General features: G+C 36.9%; 1 protein-coding gene across 3 annotated transcripts in view; it reads right to left on the reverse strand.

Moving 5' to 3' along the window:
* Positions 1-5664: 5664 nt before the first annotated feature.
* Positions 5665-25617, reverse strand: part of EGLN1 (egl-9 family hypoxia inducible factor 1) — a 79495-nt gene continuing 59542 nt past the window's right edge. The window contains exons 2-5 of one of the 3 annotated variants that reach the window (XM_077168339.1): positions 15748-15867; positions 11247-11383; positions 8575-8642; positions 5665-7474 (exon numbers count right to left, since the gene is read on the reverse strand). In XM_077168339.1, the coding sequence (XP_077024454.1) occupies positions 7410-7474; positions 8575-8642; positions 11247-11383; positions 15748-15867 (390 nt within the window). In that variant the 3' untranslated portion in view covers positions 5665-7409. The remainder of the gene's footprint in view (positions 7475-8574; positions 8643-11246; positions 11384-15747; positions 15868-25617) is intronic. The other 2 variants (XM_077168342.1, XM_077168340.1) reach the window with 2 other exon arrangements.

Raw genomic sequence — 25617 nt, forward strand, 5'->3', positions numbered from 1 at the left:
GACTAAAAGAAATATAAAGATGACTCCGCAATCACAAGTCCAGATGGGACTAATCTGGCCCAGGGACCCATCTGGAGGTTGTAGGTTTCTGGAAATTTAGCCTAGGGCATGGAATCTTTGTAGAATTGTAAATAATGCCCTAGGCGTTCTTTAGGATTGGCAGGAATAGTTTTGGTAAATTATGGTAGGTAGCAACATTTAACAAGCTTGCTAAGAGTGACCTCCAGAGAAACCTCTTGACTCTATTTGAACTCTCTCAGCCTCTGATACCATACTTGTTACACTTGTTTTCCCCCTTTTGGTCAGGGTAGCATTGTTGATCCAACATTGCCAGGGCCAGGCTCATCCCTGGGAGTCATCTCCCATGCCAGACATTTCATTCTTGGATGTCTTGCTCCACAGAAGGGAGGGCAATGGTTTCACTTGCTGAGTGGGCTTAGAGAGAAGCTACATCTGAGCAACAAGAGGTCCTCCAGAAGTAACCCTTAAGCATACCTAAAGGTAGGCTCCACTTTTCTGCTACATACATAAGCTTCACAAGAGAACACCTCAAGATCAAGGGCTTGGCCTATTAATTTGGCTGCCCTAATGTCTGACACAGTATCAGGGGTTTCCCCAGTGGTAAAATTTAATAGTTTCATATTTTTTTCTCCCTGTGGCTTAATCTTAATTTGACTTAATTTTGTCTGTTTCAGTCTGAGTTATATCAACTCTTCACAGCTTCCTTCTGTGATTGTTTTTTTGGTCCATTTCTTTTCTGAGGGTTTTGAATTTCTAACTTACAGTGTTTTTATATCTGCAAAGACCTACTTATAGATATTTAGTTCAGATTGAGGTGTGATTACTTTTCTGCCTTATGGCTCAGGGGAGAATATTCATTTTATGTGAGATTCTCATTTTGTTTTGTTTCTCCTTAAAGTAGCTGTTTTGGATGTTGTCTACTTTTTCTCATTTTGAAATTTTTTTGACAGTTAATCCTATGTAAGCAGGGGTGAGGGATTTGTGTCTCTTCATTCAAGTGTTCCTCTTCTGTTGGTATAATGAAATGTAAAATAGATGGCACTTTAGTGTGTTGTAAGATAGGTGGGAGGAGTTGGAATCTTCTGAATTTCTCTTTTCCCTGCAGGACCCTTGCTTTCTTCTTTCACTTTATCATCAAACCTCCAAGAGACATCTCTCCCCAAACAGCGATGTTCAATCTCATCAATTTTCAAAACCCTTTTTGATTCCCCAGTGGCTAGTGCTTTCATGCATCAATGTCAGTCTTAGCATTATTTTCATTACTTGGGGTGGGGGTCTTTGATTTTTTCCATGTTCTGCCATTGACCTCTCTTCTTTGCATTGTTTCTTCTCTTTGCTACATAGCTCTGGTTTCAAATGATTATTTCTCTGCTTACACATTAGCTTTTTTTCTTAGTTATGCTGCAGGCATGGGTGATGACTAACTTTATTTGCTCTCCCTGATACATAGTTTGTGGGAGACTATGACTAGATATTTGAGAAAAACTTCTAACATGAAAGATACATTAAAACTAGAAAAGAGATTCAATACTGCATCCATTAAAAAGAATAGGTTTTTTAATGAAATTTAGAGATCAAAAGAGAGTTCTTAAAATAAAAGCATGATAGTAGCAATGAAATATTCAATAGAGGCACTGGAAAATAAAGACTGTCCCCAAAGTAAAACAAAAAGGCAAATAGCACAATTAAACTCATAGGTCCACTGTCTGACAAACAGGAGTGCCAGAGAGAAAAGAGAAAATAATCAAATATTTAAGGAAATTTTCTGGAACTGTGGGCATTAATTTAGCCTGAATGTTTAAATGTGGTACCTGAAAACAGGTACACGCCTGTTGTTAATTCACACATCAAATTACAAAGCATTGGGACAGAGTATACGTTTCTAAAAAGAAAAGATTGGTTAGATATAAAGAATTAGGGATAATAATGGTTTCAGATTTTTGCAGTCATGGTGGAATCTAGAGGTAGTGAGGCAATGGCTTAAAAATTCTGAAGAAAAATTATTTCCAAAATAAGATTCTAAACTCAGCCTGGTTATTAAATGTGAAGGTAAAAGAAAGATGTTGGCCTCAGGAAATTTACCACCCATACCACTCTCATAGGAATTATGATATGTCCCGCCAAAATGATAGATTGAACCAAGAAATAGGAAGACATGAGAGACAGCAAACAGAAGATCCAACACAAGAGGGTGGTAAAGGGAACTCCAGAACAGTGGTGAAGGGAGGGAGATCCAAGGAAAACAGGTGTGTATACAGGCAGAAAGGGCAACCAGTCTCCACTGGGGGAGGTGAGAAGCTACAGAGAACAAATGAAAAATCAAGACATTAAGGGAAAAAGTAGGGTGTGGACTGGCAATGTGGAACATTACTCCCGGGGATGAGCCTGATAAAGACTTCCTGGCCAGAAGGGGGAAGAGAAATGAAAATAAAGTTTCAAATAGAGTCGAGAGGTCATTCTGGAGGTTATTCTTGCACCCATTTTCAGTTTTTGGTGTACTGGAGTAGCTAGAGGGAAATATCTGAAACTGCTGAACTATAATCCATTAGCCTTGATTCTTGAAGATGACTGAAAACTATAGAGCTTTTAAGGTGTGACTGTGTGATTGTGAAAACCTTGTGACTACACTCCTTTTATTCAGAGTATGGACAGATGAGTAAGAAAAAAAAAGACAAAAATAATGGTGGGGGGTGGTATGGGATGTTTGGGGTGTTCTTTTTATTGTATTTTTGGGGGTAATGAAACTGTTCAAATATTGACTGTGATGACAAATGCACAGCTATACAATGATACTGTGAGCCACTGATTGTACAATTTGGATTGTTATATGGCATGTGAATATATATATCAATAAAATTGCATTAAAAAGTTGTGGAAGAAAATAAAATCGTCATAATTTACTATTTGCCTCAGCTTTAAATAACAAAGAGTTGTAATAGAAACATAATATTAATCTGATCCAAATTACAATAGAACCGTATAAGGAAGATCAGGGGATGAAGTGCGCTTCATATGCATGGTGGAAGAGGGTTGGAAATTTTCATATAGAGAATTTAGTAGATAATGCCTAATACTAAAAAACCAAGATGCTGCAATACAACTAAGTTACTTAGAACTAATGGGGCAAAAATCCAAAGAATCATATAAAAGAGTTGAAATTTGTTTTCTCAGGGGAAGAATATATGGGGCTATTTTTTTTTGAACAACACAGAAAATTTTGATTTATCTTTTTGTGCATTTGACTTTGAGTTAAAAAAACAATCAACAACAACAAAAAGGAAAATCTGTTCAAATCCTGGCTCTCTATCCCTTTAGCTATGTGACAGAGCAAGATACTTCTCTTATCCTGCTTCAATTATAAATGGAGATCAACTTCGCTCTATTTTATGTCTCTTCTGAGATAAAAACATGTAAAGATATTTTATAGAACACCACAGGAATATAATAAATTTAGCAGTTCTAAGCTCAATGACGGAAAAGAACTTTTCCAATAACTCTTTGACCTTTGATTACTTGTTCAGAGTTCAAAAATTGCCCATTCAATAAATAGAGCTTTAGTACCTAAATGTTAGGCTCTTCCTATCTTCTGAAGTGTTTTGTATATAAATGTTTTCTACTTGTGGCACTATTTCCAGTTTATGAGGCCATTCCCTCTATCAATCTTAATGCTTCAACGGTATACACATGATCATCACTGATTTCAGAGGAACTTTGCTTGAAATTATGAAAAGAATGTGCATAAAAGTGAAAAACAGAATCTGAGGGATGGACTCATGTCCTTAGGAGTCCAAAAAATTATCCTTGAAGCAGTGGAGACAGGATATTTACTTTTGCATACTTATAAACTAATTGAAAAAATTTCAAAACACAATTATATTATCAGATACACAGTATAAATATAAACATCATTGCAGGCCATGCCTAAAATAGAGAGCTCTCTTTCTTGGACCATGTGCATCTCGGGAAATCTGACAAATTGCCTTACAACAGTGATTTAATTTAAATCTAAAGTATAAACTAAAGACCTATCAGGATAAGGAAAACAACACACTCCTGCTTCCAAATGATTCATATTTACAACTGATAAAATTATAGTTACTCAAAGCTCAATAACCCAATTTTCTCCTTCTGCAATTACGTTATCTGTTAAAGGAGAAGGGAATATTTGTTGAAGGCTGACTATGTTCAACGCATTGTAAGTTACTTTTACACACTACTTCATTTAGTCTCACATGACTGTGAATTTGGAGATAAGTGCGCTTATTTTCAGATGAAAACGACTCAGAGGTCACATAATGAAGTAATCAAGCCAGAGCTAAACAGAGATTTGTTATCCTGTTTGTGCTCTTTTTACAACGTGACCTAATTTGATTAGTGTTATTCTCTAACTCATCTGCCCTGTCCTATAATCCAGATATATTTCAGCAGAATTCTCCAATTCCCTAAGATAGCCTGAAAATAACAAGACCCACACTAAAAACTTAAAATAAGAGGCAGGTGAACACTTTTATGAACACTTATATTGATCTCACATTATAAGTACTCTTATGTTTTAGTCTGTGACCACACAGATTAAACTTTCTTGCATACACACACAACAGCTATGACAATTAGAGATAAATGCTTAATGCCCCTTCCTTTTTGTGGCAGAGATGATACAGATACGCTCAGTAACTGTGAGTGTTAAAATGATTTTGAAAATCCTATTTGTTAAGCATCAAACACAGAGCTCATATATCCCACTAGAGTCCAATTGCCTCCAGGATGTTTCTAAAATTGCTGGACCCTATGTTTACAATTCTTTCCCTTGTGATTATTTACGAAAAGCAGTCCCAAATGTTCTGGACTAAGACAGAGATGTGACAGAAAAGCACATTGCCCGATGAAAGGCCATTAAGAGAGCCATGATAAAGGATCTAAAAACAAAAACACAGCTGGAAGTACAACCATATTTTTTTCAAGAACATTTATACATCTTTTTAATTAGATTAGCTTTACAAGCAACTTGAGAGTTCTTTCATAATGAAACACTGCTTTTCAAATTACATGACTTTATAGGCTATCTGTATATGAATCCCAGAATTCTTTGCCTGCTATTGATAAAGGTCTGTGTCTTACAGCTGGTCACTGTGTTGGATAAAAACAGCATTCTGAAACCGTATCTTTACCCAGGATTAAGCACACATAGGTCACAAACAGTTTTAAATTTTGTTTTAAGTAAAAGAGTCCTAATTGGTGACAAGTTAATGGTCCCACTAATATTAAATGAATAGATTTCAAATGGTTATTAAAGAAATGGCTATTCTGATTTCTTTACCCTTTCACAATGATCTCCTAGAAATTATATAAACTTAAAAAAAAACAACACAATTTAAGACCTGTCTGGCAAGCACAACCCACCGAGATAGCAGAGTCTGATATTTTGTACAAATATAGTACACATTTGAATGACACAGGGGCTCCCAAATTAAAAGGCTGTTTTGTTCATTTTGAAAATCAAACAAACCTTCCATCAACATAGTACAATTTCTATTAAACACAAAAAATGATAGCACTTCTGAGTTGTGGCTTAATGCGATGTACTGCACTGCAGACCAGATAGCAAAGACAACTTGCACTCCTGGGTCAGGCTGGCAGAGGCACTTACCGTAGAGATGTTAAAATTTATTATCTGGAACGAAGGAAAGGAAGTGGAACAAAATTGAATATGGGCAAGGAAAATACACTATTAATTTCTTCCTGCAAGTTCTCCTAAGTGAGATCACAATACTGAATATTTACTCCCATGCTAAGTTCACACTGTCAGTTTCACTAAACAATTTTTTCATGTTTTGCATGAACAATAGCAATCTTTTAATAAAAATTACTGACCTTCCCATAGAAAATTTCTCTAGTTGAATACAAACTATAAAGATGCTAAAACTGTCATAAACTGAAATATACAGAAATATTTCTGTACAATCACATTATTTTGGCAAAGATGAACAAGGATACAGATAGAAAATTTAAGTGGGCAAGATCTTATACCCATAATTCATGTAAAATAAGGATTCCACTTTTTGGGCTTTGTTAAAGAGCCTAAGTAATTGAAATCTAAGATAACTATCACAATTCATTCTTTACATTACAGTAGTCTGGGAGGTCTTGTGTGATTTTGTAATATTTCCACTTTTTTGAAAGGTAAACAAGAAAACCTTAAAAAAAAAGTATCTGGTTTTGTTTTTGTTTCTTTAATAAACTAAATAAACATCTTTCAGTACTGATAAAAGGCCAGCATCATATTTGGAGAATGCCTCAACAGGAGTCACTAAGCATTAAGCCAGTAATGAGACATTTCAGTCTCACTGCATATATAATCTCCCCTTGATACCATTCAACAGAAACAAGGTTTTGATCTACAGACAGGTCATAGTAGTAGGAAAAAAACATTATAGAAAATTTGGAATTACAATCACCTTGAAGGGAAGCAAAAGGAAAAGTCTTAGGAATGGGGATATTAATTTCTAAATCTATAGGATACACCTGAAAGCCTAAGAAAGCCCTTTATTTTAGGAACTTGATGCTAAGGATAACTTCAAGTTCATTTAGTGCCAGTCACTTCAATAAAAACAAAACAAAACAAAAAACTAAGCCAAAAGATAAACCCTTCTTACTGTGTATTTTTTCTCATAAAATATTAACTAAAGGTTATTTAAAGTAGTGACTTTTTACTGTCATGTTTCATTAATAACAATGTCCTAAAAATAACAGCAGCAATCTTTAAAAACAGTTCAAATTAGTGTAAGATATGACAACAAAACAATCTGATATTTCAGTTGGTTATTAAAGTGCTCCTTTTCTTACTTTAAGGAAAAAGAAATTAATCATCAGTCACTGGCAATAATCATCATAAGAGGTCTTTTAGGGCAAAATTTAATAGTATGAAGAGTTTTACAAAAATAGATTGATGCTATTTTGGGGAATATTGTAATTCTTTCTCTATTTTTTGATAAATTGTACCTAATCATACAAAAATTAGCCCAAATCCAAACTTGACTATATAAAAAAGGGAGAAATGAAATGAATTCAGCTGACAGATCTGGCAAAATATAAGAATGAATAATTCTACACAGGGCACTTATTTTCATGTCCGGATGTTAATACCATTTTCAGCTGACAGCTTATATCCTTCCCATAAGCAATCACAGATCTGAAGTCAATCATGCAGTACAAAGCCATAGCAGTCAAGATCTTCTGTTTGGTGCAACACAAAAAAGTTGTTTCTTTTTCCTTATTAAAATGCCACCTGGTTGGCTATTTTTCTTTATCCCATTTATTTGTATTCACAAGTTAACAAACGGCATCAACAATTATTGTAGGTGAAGTGGGGTATTGCTGGATCAAAGGCTCTATAAAACGTCTTTACTGATTGAATCAGAAGGTTTATTGAGTTCAGTCCTCACACCTTTTTCACCTGCAAGGGGGAATAAAAAATAAATTATTCATTAAGAACCAGAGAGCCTCTGCTTCTGCTTCCTATTTAATTCCTTCTAACATTATGGGCATCTTTGCAAAGATCATCTGAGAACTATCACAGCTCTTCCAAATGCTACCCTCAGCATTCTACTGTGATGAATGTGTTACTTAGAATTAGTAAAAGTTCAAAGGCAAAAAACATACTCTACACAGAGAAAATGCTTTTGTATTTTTTTATTCTAAAAGTAATTCGGATTACAATAAAATTATAAAGTGTGAGCTTCACTGACAGCACACTATGGGGCTTCTGCCACAAATAATGGTTTTTAAAATACACAGAAAATGCTTGTACATCAAATTTTCATATTTTTATAAAGGGTCGTGGGATTATCCATGGCTCATAAAAATGCAGCTAGTTAATCAGTAACGTGAAAATGAGCAGACTTCTGGAGATGTAAGGTAGGGTTAAAGAAAAGACAGGTAAGTGGTCAATCAGAGGGAAAACTAAGACCTACTGCTCTAGGATAAACAGTTCAAAACCAAGAGGTTGGCATACTGAAGTATCAGATTTAGTACATGTGTCTTGACCTTTGTACACTACATGGAATCTACATGCCTGTCTGACTTTTTGATTTTGGCATTTCAATTCATCCGCTTTGTATTAATTTTCTCATATCCATATTCAACATGGCAGACCTGAGAGATTCTCTCAACTATGTAATTTTAAAAAGGAAAGGATATTAACTTACTTCTAAGAGTAAATTAAGAGGAAGCCAGAGGGCAGTTACTAAGAATTAAACATCTTTGTGACTGAAAGGATCATCACAGAAAAACTCAGCTTGAATTTCAATAATTTACTCAGACTTGTTTGCCTCAAACTTTCTTTTTCTTTGGATAATTTTGTTGGTTAATCATAATAATGAAGATAACTTAAGAGAAGTCCATTTTTAAACAAAGGAGTGAAGAAATCTAACAAGGCAAGGACAAAGTATTCATGGCATTACTAAAGACCATGCTTAAGCTCACTGAAAGCACCACATGATAGCAGGGTACATTTTTTTTTTTTTCCAATATATCCTGGCCCAAAATGATGATTACCTGTTAGATATTTTACTTTAGCTCGTGCTCTCTCATCTGCATCAAAATACCAAACAGTTATTGCGTACCTAAAAGAAAATTTAGAATAGGGTAAGAATGATCACAATGGGGGGGGAAAGTGGTACGGTGTTGCAATGGTATATTAAAAATTGTAATGCCAAAATTATGCCTAAATTGGAATTATATCAAAGGATAAATGAGTATAGTAACAACTCACTTATCCAGTAACCTCAATGCTGAAGAATATAGTAGAGAGCCAGGAATGGTCAAAATTGATGTCACAAAGTTGATAAGTTTTATGACTTTTAATATCTAATTTAACATTCTTGATATCTTTTTTTGCAAGCTCACAACAGATCAGAAGCAGACAATAAGAATATAAAAGAATGGCTGTCACAGGAAAAGCACACTAGCTTTTTCAATAGCAAAAGTGCTTATAAAAGAGAAAAACAGATAAAGCACTCAAGGCATAAAATAGAAAAACAGATAAAGCACTCAGGGCATAAAAGCCTGGGGCCTATTAGTGAAAGGATGGGCAAATGTTCTGGGTAGCCTCTGAGAATATCCCTATATTATAGCAAAGATTAATGTGGATGTTTACAATAATAATCTTGACTCATCAAGATTAGTATTGTATCATTATACTAAGAATTTTTTAGGATTTTCATCAAAATAATTATACTGTGTTTTGAAGCTTAACATTTAGCTAAACTTCATTTTTCTGAAAATTTCACTTATTTGGAATATCTCATCCCACAAATCAATGAGACATCTTTGGCTTATTGAAATACTACAAAGAACATAGTTACACCTTTTGGTACTTATAATTAGGAAACTGAATGCACATTATAGGAAGTAAAAGCATGCTATAAATCATTTCCCTAGTGGAACAGAACACAGCAACTAGCTAAAATATCTTGCAGATTCTGGCTACTGATTATGGGGAAAAAGCAACACTGGTCAAATGAAGAACCAGTAAATGCTACAGAATTAAATCATGTAGCATATTTTGAGGTGAGAGTCAAATGGCAAGTCAGGTCACAGAGTCTGGGAGTTCGGATAACTGGGGAAACTGAGACCCACAAATCATTCAGCTGATGCTAGGACTTCTGACTTCCAGACTCTGCTCATTCTAGAGTTCCACCATCTTTTTTGCCATGGAGCCTCCTCTACTTCTCAGGGCGGCCTTGGTAATGGAAAAGGGGCACAGATATGTAGTTTTACAGTTTTTAAATATCTTTTGCTATCCATGCCCCCAAACTTTTAATTACGTACTAATCAGAGTTCTAGTATCTGGATCAACTCCCCTAAGTGCTTATCAGAAAACAACTGTAAATTACTATATGTCATTCTATCTTTCCAATCTTATCTCACATTGATCTATTTAAAGCATCCTTTTCCTAACATTAGTCTCCACACTAGAACATGACCAATGCTGCCCTCTTCTCCCCAGGCTTTGCTAAACTACTGTACTCCCTTGCTTCTTCTAATTCTAGGTCCAGCTGAACTTTTAATTTCACTGGGACACTTTCTCTATATACTCCAGATGCTTTCTCTCTCCTCTGAACATCCCCAGAACTTGTCTTCCACAGTCATCTGACATTTATTTACTACCCCAAAATGATCATTATTTTTCACCTAGAAAGGATGCAACCAAACCACACTTGTCCAAGAGTCCATAAAAAGGAATGTCTGTGAAGCGTTTGCTAGGGTAAAAAGTTTTAAAGAAGCAGTAGAGAAGTTCTTAGGGGACACTGAGATGCTGAAAGGAGAGATGAGAGACAGAGGAAGACACTATCATGTTATATGACAGGATCCTCCCTGGTCTCCCTGCACCAGTGTGTAGTGTTAAAAGCCAACTCTTGTAGCATATCTAAAGGTGTCTCCTCATCATGTCTCATCTCACAGCATTTCCTAGGCCAGATACAGCACTGAATTCCTGTGATTCACTATCATAATGCTCAAAGTCCTTTGTATAATAAGAAAAAGATAAAAGTTCAGTTTATCTATAAATATTTATCTTCATGTCTTTAACAGTCATGGAAAGTAATTGAGTCATGGAAAAAAATATTTAGAATAAAAACAGATTAATATAATAGATTTGAAATAGTACATTTTGTAGAAAATGAGTATAATGAAACAGATGCTTATTTTTAATGCCAAAGGATTATTTTTCTAACATTAATTCCCTTTCCTCTACTGTTCTTCTATTTTTTTCTTCACTTCTATTATCTGCTTACCTTTTATTTTTCTACTGTGTATTCATATTTACCCCCATATCCTTCTCTTTTTCCTTCCTCAAGATATGCTTTGAAAACTTCTCTATCCAATCTTTTTATTCCCCAAGAGAAATTCTCTCACAGAATCTAAGAATGAGTAGCACTTAAAAGATGCACAAAGCAAGGAGATGAGGCTAGGAAGACAGGAGGGCCTGTGTTCCCTTTTCTTACACCATACACAGAGTAGCTGTACAAAGAAAGACACACAAACATTTAGCACTAAATGTGAATAAATTTCATAAAATTTTCCAAATTAAAAGTTATGATTGTGAAATGTTCTAAAAGTATCTGAAAAACAGAAAGATAACCATTAGAAAACTTTCAAATTTATTCTACCTATCGCCTTCTGTCCTACCATGCTCTTTACCAATTTTTTCTTAAAAGGAATACTACCTTGTAGCATATGCTGGTTGGACTTCATGAGGGTTGCGACGGTCAGACCAGAAAAACAGCAGTCTATCAAATTTGGGTTCAATATCAGCAAACTGGGCTTTGCCTTCCGGAAAAATTCGAAGTATACCTCCACTTACCTAAGAAAAGAATATAACTTTATTTCTATTTATTTTATTTACAAAAAATGTAACTATGAGTAACCAGGAATACTACAAAATCAAATGAAGGGGAAAAAAGGACAATTTAAATGAATCAAAAATTGTAAGGTGGATTATTCACAAATACATCTTAACTAACAAGGCATGAAGGTGAACTGAGATGCTAAGTACATGCACTGATGCAAGGAAAAATTCATTTCTTGTTTTAGGAATTTTGTAAATACTTGATGAAACAGATGAATACTGTCAGAATTCAAAAGTCCTAAAATGATGCTTCAAAGTAAAATATTTCTTATTTATATATGCTAAAGACTTGCTTAACTTACTCTTAAAATGTATACAATTCAAATAATCACACTTACTACAAATGGCTATTTTTACATCAGACTATTTCATACTTTAAAATTCAATAGAAAATTTATAGCAGTTACAAATGTAATGCCTTGTTATTTAAAGAATTCATATATCAGTAGAAACTGTCATCACTTATCTGTATCATTGTGGTCATTAATAGAAACTATAGCTTTCCCTTTCCAGACTTGACCTGAACACTGGTAACTACTTATTCATGAAACTTGATTCTACCCATAAATCCATCATCCATATCACTCTCTGTTTGGTATTAAGATGGATTCATTTATTCATTACAATACTGACTGAGCATTTTTACTTTACCAAAAACTGTGGTAGGCCTTAGGTTTAAAGCAGGGAATAATACAGAAATACCTTGTCCTCATGGTATTTATAATCTGGTATGCATTAAAGGTAGGCAAAACCCACCCAATGAAGTAGGTCTTTACCCTAGAATAACTAAACTCCCAAGCAGGTAGGCCCTTAAAATCAAAAGGAACTTCTTGGATGTAGGAGTGTACACACGTCACTCCAGTGGTTTTCCATACAGTCAAAGAAACACGCATTTGGGCTCTGTCTGTGCAACTGAATAGGAGAACAGAGTCAAGAGTTCCTATAATCTGGATTGAGGGCCTAAACTTGATTGCTCCCCTTCACCAAAGAAAAATATCCCTTAGCTATTTTCTGAGCTCAGTTTACCGAATGATTACAAACTAATTCTTTGCTTTGGATTTTGTAGACTTGACATCAAACATTCCTTCTTTGTGGATGGCTCTAAGGTCCCTTTCTTTTGACCTTTTCAAATCTCATGCTGGTTAAAAGGTAGGGCTAAATGACTGCCTTCAGCACAGAGAAGCATTCAGGTATCCAGCTCTCACTCTGCCTCTTCCCTGCAGGGCAGGGACCCTTACAAGAGTGAAAAGGTGGGGCAGGCTGGGCTGCATGTCAGGTTTTGCAGGGCTCAGGGTTATCCTCCCATATGAATTTGGTTGTTAAAAAAAAGCAAAAGGAACTCTAATATCTAATAAAGACATCATGGAGCTTGATCCTTTATCTAAAATTTATAGTTAGAGAAACCGTTATCAGACTCTTCCTCACCTATAGGTAGATTCAGGCTATTTGGTACCCTTGCTAGCCAAGGTTCCAAGTTGTTCAGAGTGATTTCCAAGGTAATCATGTAAACATTCAAAGAACCTCCAGATTCTGAGAACATGACATCTTTTAAAAAAATTTTCTGCTCCCTTTCCTTTGATTGCAATTATTGGGAATATCACAGGAGATCTACTGAAAATGTCTAAAGAGAACAGGTAGCTAAAGTTTTAAATCTTCCTCTGGGACACTTTACCTGACCTCTGAATTAGAGCCCTCTTTTGCTACAATAGTAATCTATCATAAACTTGGCATGATCAACTGTAACTGTCAATCTACTGATTTGTAACCTTTAATAGATTCAAAGCTCTAAGAGAGCTATTTCCATTTCTGCTCTATCCCCAGCACCCAGAACAATGACTGGTATACTTGCACTGGAAGTTTTCAGTTCTACCTATAAAAATTCTATAGACTTTTCCCTGCCTTATTTATTTATTTGTTAATGACCTTGGGTAGGTCATATCAACATTAAAAGACCAATCTAGAAAGAGCCTAACAAAATTTAGAAGTTAGGAGTTAAACATATTTCTAGTTTTCTAAATATTCATAAAACCAGAAAAAAATCTATTTTTAAGTTTTAACCAAAGTCATACCAATCTGTTTTGTACCTTGGGCTCAAGGCGAATTAACAAATTTATTCTTGTATTTTAAGCTTCGAAAGCCATTACAGACAAGCATGGTTTTTTTTTCTTTTGATTTTCTTTTTTTAATTTAATTTATTTTGGATTATCAAACCAAAACACATACAAACATTTCTGTATGGTGTACAGTCAATGGCTCACAATATCGTCACAGTAGTATATTCTTCACCATGATCATTTTTTAGAATATTTGCATCACTCCAGAAAAATGAAAAGAAAAAAGAAAAAGTCACACATACCACACCACTTATCCCTCCCTCTCATTGACCACTTGTATTTCCATCTACTCAATAGATTTTAACGTTTGTTCCCCCTATTTTTTTCTATACTCCTCACTACTCCCTTTCATAGTTCACTAGTATTTCAATCTACTCAGTTTATTTTAACATTTGTTCCCCCTATTATTTTTTTATTTTTAATCCATATTTTTTACTCATCTGTCAATATCGTAGATAAAAGGAACATCAGACACGAGGTTTTGACACTCACATAGATACACCGCAAAAGCTATATCATCTTCAAGAAACATGGCTACTGGAACACAGCTCTACATTTTCAGGCACTTCCCTCTAGCCTCTCTAAAACACCTTAAACTAAGAAGGGGATATCTATATAATGTGTAAGAATAACCTCCAGGATAACTTTTCGACTCTGTTTGAAATCTCTCAGCCACTGACACTTTGTCTCATCTCTCTCTTCCCCCTTTCAGTCGAGAAAGTTTTCTAAATCCTTTGATGCTGAGTCCCAGCTTATTCTGGGATTTCTGTCCCACACTGCCAGGGAGATTTACACCCCTGGGAGTCATGTCCCATGCAGAGAGGGGGAGGGCAGTGAGTTGGTCTGCCATGCTGGCTGAGAGAGAGATAGGCCATATCTGAGCACAAAGGAGGTTTTCTGGAGGTGACTCCTAGGCCCGATTCCAAGTAGGCTTAGTCTATCCTTTGCAGGGATAAGTTTCATATGAACAAAAGCCAAGACTGAGGGCTTGACTATCGATTTGGTTGTCCCTACTGCTTGCAGAATAACAGGGATTCTCCACATGGGGAAGTTGACCTCTCCCCCTTTCTCGCCATTCCCCCAAGGGGACTTTGCAAATCATGCTTGTCTATTGATGTAACATTTCAGAATCTGCTTAGCAGTAAAACTTACCTCTTTTTTGAACCTGGACTAGGATAGAGGAAACTCTTTAAATCAGCATTGTACTGAAAGATTACTGGAACATTATGAGCATATCTTAAATTTAAAACAACTTTTAGTGTAAGACTAGGTTTTGTAATGGAGGGTAGGTAGTGTTAAGATTATTTGATTTTTGAAGAATCACTCTGGTTATACAGGTTGTGTTCATGGTGTGAAAATTCATTGAGTTGTATACTGTGTTCACTTTTCTATTTGAATGTTCTACTTCAATAAAAAATATATTTAAAAAAAGACTTTTAAAAAACCAACCCAAAAAATCAGTCTAGACAACCTCCAATTGTAGTAGATAATCTATTTTCACAAAGCATTTAAGTGAAACAGAGGCCAATATATTAAGAAAATATAACACAATATAATAATAATTACATTATATTATTATAGTAGTATATTATATTTATAGTAATATAATTTTAAGGAAATATATATATATAAATTAAATATACTATTTACTAATTGGTTTTACAGGACTTGTCAGTGTTGATAAGCTTCTAATTTTTCTATAGTTAGGAAAAGGACTCCTGCCTCCAACTTCAATCCTGCAATCCAATGCCAGATAACATCTCTTCAACAATGAAAAGAATAAAATGCAGGAGTAAGTAGCACTAATTTATGAAATTTTTATGTATATTTTTCTCAAAAATCATTATAAAATAATTAGTTCCCAAAAGTACCTTTTAAAAAAACTACTGAAAGGAAGATTTGTTAAGTTTACTTTTTGTAAAAGTTAGTGAAATTTTGGATAAAGGTGTCAATATGTGAAAAATAAGGGAAACTACTCTTTGAGATGCATTAGAATTTATTTTGCTTTACAAAGATCCAGTCTCAATAACTGAGACATATCTCAGGTAACAAATCTAACAGAGAAATTTTTTAACTGTTCTATATGTTAAGGACACTCTCTCCTATAAGGAGTATCAGTCTTAATACGTGTAAGAAAAATACATGCAATAAATACCCCAAATACCTATTAAAGAAAAAAAATAAATGCCCAATTAAGTTGCATACCTTGGCATCCCAGTCTTTATTAAGATAATATATACATGTCACACATCTTCCATCTCCGTGTGGATTATCCACGTGACGCACATAGCCTGTTCCATTGCCTGGGTAACAAGCAACCATGGCCTGTAATAATAATAATAATTTTTAAAGTCCATATTTATGAATAAAGCAGCTTATAAAACAGATCTCTGATTTTTACTACTCTGGCTTATACTTAAGTTATTCTAATAAAAGTAAAATTTTGTAGCTGAGAAGAGATGAAGACGTTCCATTCATGCCCTCTTCTCCTTCTTCCCTTCTGCCCTTCCCTCTCCTCCCCCCCTCCACTCCCTATTCTTCCTGCTACTCCACATCTCTCCTTGCTCCATAGCCCTCCCTCCCCCACTTTGCCTTTCCCCTCCTGCCCCTCCCACTGCCTGGCTGACCTTGCTGTCTCTGCCGGGAGCCCTTCATCAGGTCTTCTCCTTACCCAGGGACACCTCAGGTCACCCCAGGTGGTTACCAGGAAGCGCCTGTGACATTACGGCCTGGCACAAGTGTTTTCCAGGACCCCAGGTTGGGCCAGCTTGTTTGAACTCACCCAATCCCTTACCTGACCCCAGATCCTACTCTCCCACCCAACTGATTTCTGAAGACTGGATTCTTTGAAGGCACAGTTCCTTTCTCTGGCCTCTATACTACCTAGATAATCTCATCCAACCCCACATTTTAAATTAAGTTGTGTTTTCATGATAGCCACAATCCCATTTCCATCTGAGACCTCTTGGAACTCCAGACTCCTCCAGCCCACAGCCGGTTTCATTATGCTCCATGGATGACCTGCAGGCATCTCAATTTTAAGGTACATGTGGCTAAAATAAACAGTCTAGAAAGCAGAAAGGAAATAATAAAAGAGGATACTTCTAGGAAGAATGGAACTGAGAAGCAACTGTAAGCAAGGTACGATGTTGTGAACTGCCCAATAGAGAGATCCACATGGAAATAATCTGAGGGTGGCCTCTAGCCCACTGCCACCAAGGAACTGGATCCTTCCAACAGTCACATGCATTGGAGCCAGATATTTTCCCAAGTGAGACCTGAGATGTCTATAGCCCCATCTAGCACCTTAATCACAGCCTGTGAGACCCTAAAGCAGAGAAGCCAGCTAAGTTGCTCATGGATTTCTGACACACAGACACTGTGAGATAATAAATGTTTTTTAAGCCATAAAGTTTTGGGTAATATGTAAGACATTGAAAATGCAGTCATCATTCAGAAATCCCTGAAGTCAACGGGTTCTAACAAACACGCAGAACAAGGAAATACTACCTAGTCAGAGTGGGAAGAAGGAAGGTGATTTTATTTGAATCCAAGGAGAATGGAAGGACTGAAAACAGTGAGATTGGTTTAAAGTTTGCATAAGGAACAACCACTCAATAAGGAGAGACTTCTCCTCCACTTCTCTCACTTGAGGTTTATCCACTGGAGAAATTTTACCTGTGAGACTCCAGGCACTGAGACAACAGGCATAGGGAAATCAGGAATGAGAGAATACTGAAACTAGATGAATTAGAAAGTCTATACCTGAAGGAACTGAAGATGGAGACATGAAAGGACATTCACACACAGGTGTTTATGGCGGCAGTGTTCATGATTCACAATGAATAGAGGTGGCCTAACGGTACAACGTACAAGGACTGAGGAATGGAAGGGGGAACTGTGGTCTATAGATACAACTGTGGCTACAAGAAGGAATGAAGTGAGGCATGCAACTAAGTGAATGAACCTTGAGGACAGTATGTTGAATGAAATTTCAGAAACAAAAAGACGTATTATCATTCCTCACACATATGGACTAACTATAATGTGCATCCTCACAGAATTGAAGTCGAGAGCATGGGTTATATCAGGTTGGGGGCTATTATAAAGGTTCCTAGATTTTTAAGCTTTTACAGCAGTCACACCTATCCTGGAGTTGTAATTGTTATTTCTAAATTATGAGATACTGAGCTATTTGTGTATGATCTGGTCATTCCCTGGAACTTTGGGCATTTAAGTGACACAAGAGACTCAGAGTTAGAGCCCTGAAGCTATGAAAGTCATGTTGAAAAAATGATCAGACTTCGACTAGAGATATGAATGAAGCTGATATGGATAGGACTAAGGTAACTCGGAATACAGGGTAAAGGATGATATGGTCCATATTTTAAAGCTTCAAATTCTGTTGAGACCAAAGGAAGAGATGTTTATTTGGTGCAAAATTCATATTTTGTGCAGTGCAGTATCTAACTTAACCTGTATGGTCAAGTTTATTCAAACACCATAATTACACAGAATCTTGAATAGGGCTTGAGATCTTGTTCATTTGTATGGGTTAGTGTAATGTTCCAATATATCCCAGAGTAATATGGACAGAGGATAAAATAAATATTTGCAAAGTCCTCTTGGGGGACTGGGGAGAAAGGAGGAAATATTCAACTTCCTCATCTGGGAAATTCCTGATAATCTCCAATTCAACAGGCTGAGCCCTCAATCTTGGGGCCTGCCCCTATGAAACTACAAAGGAGAAGATAAGCCTACTGATAGTTAAGCCTAACCGTCATCCCCAGAGTGTCTTTTGTTGCTCAGATGTGGCTTCTCTAACCCACTCAGCATCATGGGAATGAGAAAGTCTTCTTGACCAAAAGGGGGAAGAGAGAAATGAGACAAGACAGAGTTTCAGTGACTAAAAGATTTCAAACAGAGTTGAGAGGTTATCCTGGAGGTTATTCTTACACATTATATAGATATCCTTTTAGTTTATGGTATATTGAAACGGTTGGAGGGAAGTCCCTGAAACTGTGCAGCTGTGTTCCAATACCCTTGATTCTTAAAGATGGATGTCTAACTATATAACTTTTACAATGTGATTGCGTGATTGTGAAAACCTCATATCTAGTGCTCCTTTTATCCAGGGTGTGGACAGATGAGTAAAAAAAAAAAAAAAAGGATAAACATTAAATAAATGGGGGGTAAGGAGGAAAAAAAATTTGGGTAAATACTAGTGGTCAATGAGAGGGAATGGTAAGGGGTATGGGATGTATGAGTTTTTCTTTTTTATTTCTTTTTCTGGAGAGATGCAAATGTTCTAAAAATGATCATGGTAATGAATATACAATTATGTGGTGATATTGTGAGCCATTGATTGTACACTTTGGATTGATTGTATGCGTGTAAAGATGTCTCAATAAAAATATTTTAATTAAAAAAAAAGAATACATGGAAACAAGGGTGGGTGGTGAACAAGGCTTTGTGAATTTTGCTTCACAAACACAGGAAAAGTCAACATCAAAGGATCAAAAGGCATCCCTGCTATGAACTTTTGGTTGTCGCAAGCCAGTTGCTCTTTCCGGGCCAAGATGGTGGTTTAACAACGTGCACATTTTAGTTCGTCCTCCAGAACAACTACTAAATAACCAGAAACAGTACGGAACAGCTCCTGGGGCCACGTCAGTGACCAGACACACAGCATACCCCAGTCTGGACCAGCTGGACCGGGTGTGAGCACCCCCCAGAACCGTGGGTTCCCAAAGCTGCAGTGGCTGGCACCCCTCCCCCACAGGCCGCTTCCCAAAGGGGAAAGGAAAGAGACTTTACCGGCAGCAGGGGCTGAGACCAACCAAATGCCAATTGTGGAATTAATTAACAAATTTCGACTACTAAAAATAGGCCCCAGCTCAGGTGAACCTGGTCAAAGCAGAGGCGCTAAGGGGGCAGGGCAGATGGGGAAAAAAAAAAGAAGGAAACAGATTTTTGTGGCTGTGTTTCTACAAAGGCTTGACTGTCTCTGGATACAGCGGAGGGCTTCTCAGGCTGCAACTGCCCCAGGCATAGGCAGAAACAAGGTCATTTGAGGGCTTATCTAGACCCCGTGCCTTCCCCAGGGGAGGGGTGAAGCCCAACTCAGCTGGAACCCCTTCCTCAAGGAATTCAGACACCAGGGATTGGTGATTTGAAGCCATTAAAACCAACCTACAACCTCTCCTCTGTTTCCACCACGCCCCCAGCAGGGAGAGTCTGCCAAAGTTAAAGGTACCACATTATCTTATGCTGGTGGGACCTGCAGGCAGACAAGCACCACGTACTGGGTAGGATAAGAAAAACAGAGTCCAGAGACTTCACAGGAAAGTCTGTCAACCTGCTGGGTCTCACCCTCAGGGAAAACCGACACAGGTGACTCTTTCCTCCTGATAGGAGGCCAGTTTGGTCTGGGAAAATCTGGCTGGGGTCTATAATACCTAAGTAGACCCTCCTAAGGGTGGGGGAGAAAAGGCACCATACAAGCAGGGCAAGAAACAAGAAAACAAAAACTGGAAAATTCTCTGGTAAACAAAACTTAAGCTAGAGGTCCAGATAAAGCTGAACTGAATGTCAAAGAACAGCGAGACAACAAATTCATCCAGTAAGAAAATCCTAAGCAAAAGAAGTGAAAGCAATCTCCAGAATAAACTAATTAAGGTAATTAAATGTCTAGACGCCAGCAAAAAATAACAAATCACACCAGGAAAATTGAAGATATGGCCCAGTCAAAGGAACAAATCAACAATTCAAATGAGATACAGGAGCTGAAATAATTAATTCAGAATATACGAACAGACATGGAAAACCTCATCAAAAACCAAATGAATGAACTGAGGGAGGATATAAAGAAGGCAAGGAATGAACAAAAGGAAGAAATCGAAAGTCTGAAAAAACAAATCACAGAACTTATGGGAATGAAGGGCATGGCAGAAGAGATGAAAAAAACAATGGAAACCTACAATGGTAGATTTCAAGAGACCGAACATAGGATTAGTGAACTGGAGGACAGGACATCTGAAATCTGGCAAGAAAAAGAAAATATAGGGACAAAAATGGAAAAATATGAGCAGAGACTCAGAGAATTGAAAGACAATATGAAGTGCACGAATATACGTGTTGTGGGTGTCCCAGAAGGAGAAGAGAAGTGAAAAGGAGGAGAAAAATGAATGGAAGAAATTATCACTGAAAATTTCCCAACTCTTATGAAAGACTTAAAATTACAGATCCAAGAAGTTCAGCATACCCCAAACAGGATAGATCCAAATAGACGTACTCCAAGACATTTACTAATCAGAATGTCAGAGGTCAAAGAGAAAGAGAGAATCTTGAAAGCAGCAAGAGAAAGCAATCCATCACATACAAGGGAAGCCCAATAAGACCATGGGTAGCTCTCTCAGCAGAAAGCATGGAGATGAGAAGACAGTGGGAAGATATATTTAAATTATTAAAAGAGAAAAACTGCCAACCGAGAATTCAATATCCAGCAAAATTGTCCTTCAAAAATGAAGGAGAAATTAAAACGTTTTCAGACAAAAAAATCACTGAGAGAATTTGTGACCAAGAGACTGGCTCTTCAAGAAATACTAAAGGGAGCACTAGAGACAGATATGAAGAGAGAGGTGTGGAGAAGAATGTAGAAAGGAAGACTATGAGTAAAGGTAAAAAGAAGGAACATTAGATGTGACATATAAAATCCAAAAGGCAAAATGGTAGAAGAAAGTACTACCTGTACAGTAATAACACTAAATGTTAATGGATTAAACTCCCCAATCAAAAGACATAGACTGGTAGAATGGATTAAAAAACAGGACCCATCTATATGCTGTCTATACTGAAAGGACATGAGGGCAAGGACACAAACGGACACTTGCACACCAATGGTTATAGTAGCATTATTTACAATTACCAAGAGATGGAAAAAGCCAAAATGTCCATCAACAGGCGGGTGGCTAAACTGCGGCATATACATGCGATGGAATATTATGAAGCTGTAAGACAGAATAAAGTTATGAAGTATGTAACAACATGGATGGACCTTAAGGACATTATGCTGAGTGTGATTAGCAAGCCAGTTGCCTCTGCTTCAAAACCCAAAGTCAAAAGGATTGAGTCCCCATATTCATTATTTTAATACATACTGATAATCAAGATCAAGTAAGTTTTTCTTTTGCTCCATAGGAGATTGCTATTCCTAGTAAATTAAACTTTACCATCAGACAGATAGACCTGCCTGAATCAAAAACCCAGTCTGATACTCTCTCTGAATGATACCAGCGTGGATAGGCATAATTTAGATGTCAACTCCAAACATTAACTCATTTAATGCCAGTGATTTACATTTTAAAAAGGGGATATAAAAAATTAGCATATGACTAATTCTCTTCAAATCAGAAGGAAAGTGCTACAGATGGAATCATGTCACCCACAAAGAAATGTTCAAGTTCTAATCCCTATTCTGGGGATGCGAACACATTTTTAAATGGGATCTTTGAAAATTCTATTAATATGAGGCCAAACTGAATCAGGGTGAGCCTTAATCCAATATGATTAGAGTTCTTATAAACAAAGAGTGTTTGCACAAAGTAGTAGGAGAGAGAATAAGAGAAAGGAGAAAGATCACCATATGACTAAGGCAGGCTTTGGAGAAAGCATGCTCTGATAATACCTTGATTCTAAACTTCCAGCTCCAAAACTGTGAGACAACACATTTCTATTATTGAAGTCACCCAATCTTGTGGTATCTGTTGTAGGAGCCCTGGCAACATATGACAGAAAGTCATTTTTCTCCTCAGATTATAATAAGATGTACTTCAGAAGATTGCTTGGTAGCCTAATATGACTCCATTCCAACTCCAAACAACTGATATTAATAAGCATGAAAGAGAGGCTAAAAATAAAAAGCACCAAATAACTTACATTCTCTAGGAATGTAGTATACAATAAATGAAACATGTTAAGGGTAATTCTTTTAAAATCACAGGATTTATGAAGAAAAAGATTGCTCTACTATCATTTAAGATTGTGACATGCTAATTAAAAAATTTATATTCAATTAACTACTGAAAAAGTAATTCAAGTTTTCATTTCTGAGAGACTAGAAAACATTTTAAAGCGGACTTCTTAAAAAAAATCACATTTTCTAGGACATGAAGGACCTGCTCCTCTTTTTAAGAAACAAAATTTTTGTGAACATTATTATACGCCTCTATTTTTCCTAAAAATAGCAGACTAAAAAAATTCCTTCCTTAGGGACTTGAAGTTGGTAACAATAGGGGATTTGCATGGGTTTAAGAATACTCAACATAAGATAAACCAATCTAATTTCCTTGTCACAAGATGCCAAGGAAAGGCTTATATAGCAGACCTTGAACAATAACCTACAAGAAGGTACTAATTTAACAATGCCATTAATCCATTGATGGTTAGTTGAGATAATTATGGTGAATTACATGAGCAGGATAGGCTGGGTTCACCCCTGCTCCATGGAACAAGAAGACAGGGACAGAAAACCATTGCGACTGCATTCCCAGGGGATGAGGGATTGAAGAGGGACTTCAGCATTCCATAGGGAGGTCCTGGGTGAGAGAGGCAGGAAGACAGGGATGGGGTGAGGAGGGTGAATCTGTTTGTCTGTGACCCCATTGGGGGCAGAAGCAGTGTGCAGCAAAGTGCGGATCTGAGGGAGCAAACAGACCTTCTGTTCCAGCCTGCCACAGCAGGTAGCTGGGAAGCCCTCCTCATGCAGCTCTGCAACCAGTGGAACCCATGGGGGAGGAGAGAGGTCTGCTTAGCCACCAGAAACCACGATCAACTGGGTGTTACGGTCAGCTGCTCTGTTGTACTCGCTGGGACCAGCTGTTGCCGCACAAACCATCTTGCCCAGCCAGCCACCACAGTCAGGGAAAGGTGGGCCCAGGGGAAAGAAGTGACTTATGTGTGAGATAGGCTGGAAAGAAGTGGTAAGTGCAATCTGGCAAACTCCCTATTTGCTGAGATCTAATTTTTTTTTTCATTTCATTTCATTTATTTATTTTCCTTTTTGTCTTTTTCTTTTTCCTTTCCTTTTCTTCCATGGGCACCAGTCTGAATTCATTCCCAATACATCTTGGGGTTCAAGGCCTACTATGTTTTTTTAAATTTTGGGATGGTGATACATGGGCTGGGAGTACAGCCCAGGTCTTTCACATGGCAGGTGGGTGTTAACGCCATTAACCCACCCATCCACCCCCGCCTAGCTTTTAATAGACCCTCAAGGAGAATTGTGCTCCTATATGAGACCTGGGCCTTGGTTTGGGGAGAATTACTGACAGATCAAGTGCAAAAGGGGACCTTCAACACAAAGCCAAGTAAATACAAAACTTTAGATGAATGAAGGAAACCAGCTTACAAAATAACTTTATTAAGATAAACAAATGTCCTGGAACACAACAGAAAACGCATGAAGATCCAGGCAGAAATGGCCCAGATAAACAACCAAACCAAAACACCAGAGGGGATACAGAATTTGGAACAACTCATCAAGGGTATCTATGAAGAAATAAAGGATATCCTATCTAGTGTCTTATAGAAGACACCAGAAGAGCGTCAAGGAGAACATGAAAGAGTAAAGAGAAGGAGCAGACATGCCAGAGATGAAAGATACTGTAGACCAAATTAGAAAAAGACTAGAGACACATGAGAGCAGATTTTAAGAAGCAGACAGAAGAATAAGTGAGCTAGAAGACAGAACAAGTGAACTACAGCATGAAAAAGAACAAATGGCAAGAAAGATGGAAAAAAAAATGGAACTGGAACTCAGGAAAATAATGGACAACAAAAAGCAAGCAAATATAAGAATCACTCTTGTCCCAGAAGGAGAAGTGGAGAGTAAAGGGCTAGGAAGTTTAGTTGAAGGTATAATAAGGAAAAGTCCCCAGCCCTTATAAGAGATATCAATATGCAAATCAAAGAGGCCCAATGAACCCCAAATAGAAAAAATCCAAATAGGCCTACTCCAAGACATATATTAGACTGTCAAATGTTGAAGAGAAGCAGTAAGTCCTGAAAGCAGCAAGAGAAAAGTGATCTACTACATACAAGAAAAACCATGTAAGACTGAATTGAGACTACTCAACGGGGACCATGGAGGCAAAAAAGCAGTGGTATGATATATTTAAGATCCTGAATGAGAAAGGTTTCTAGCCAAGAATTCTTTATCCAGTCAAGTTGTCCTTCAAAACCAAGGGAGAGATTAAAATCTTCAAAGTCAAACAAAGACTGAGAGAATTAGTCAAAAAGAGATCCTGTCCTACAAGAAATACCAAAGGGATTCCTGTCAGCTGGAAAAAAACCCAAACAAACAGAAGAGGGAGGTCTGGAAGAGAGCACAGAATTGAAGAGTATCAGTAATGGTAACTAAAAGGATAAAAAGAGAGTGAGGGAAGAGAGGGAAAAGAATACAAAAATCTGACAAATAAAAACTAAAGGATAAGATGGCAGATTTAAGAAATACTTCTACAGTAATAACTTTGAACATTAACGGACTAAGCTCACTAATTACAAGATAAAGATTGGCAGAATGGATAAAAACTGTAATCCATCAATTTGCTGTTTACAAGAGATGCATCTTGGACCCAGAATACAAAACAGACCGAAGGTGAAAGGATGGAAAAAGATATTCTGTGCAAGCTGTAACCAAAAGAAAGTAGGAGTATCTACGTCAGATAAAATATACTTTAAACGTAAAGATGTCATAAGAGACAAAGGACACTATATATTAATAAAACAGACAATTCACCAAGAAGAAATTACAATCATAAATGTTTATGTTCCCAACCAAGGAGCTCCAAAGTACATGAGGCAAACACTGGCAAAACTAAAGGGACCGATAGATGTTTTAACAATAATAGTGGGATACTTCAGTACACCACTCTTCACTATAGATGGAACAACCACACAGAGGATCAACAGGGAAATGGTGAACCTAAACAATTTGATAAATGAATTAGACTTAATAGACATATAGATTATTACATTCCAAAATAGAGTATATGTTGGGACACAAAACAGGTGTTT

The sequence above is a fragment of the Tamandua tetradactyla genome, chromosome 7, assembly GCF_023851605.1.
Source record: "Tamandua tetradactyla isolate mTamTet1 chromosome 7, mTamTet1.pri, whole genome shotgun sequence".
Classification (NCBI taxonomy): Eukaryota; Metazoa; Chordata; class Mammalia; order Pilosa; family Myrmecophagidae; genus Tamandua; species Tamandua tetradactyla.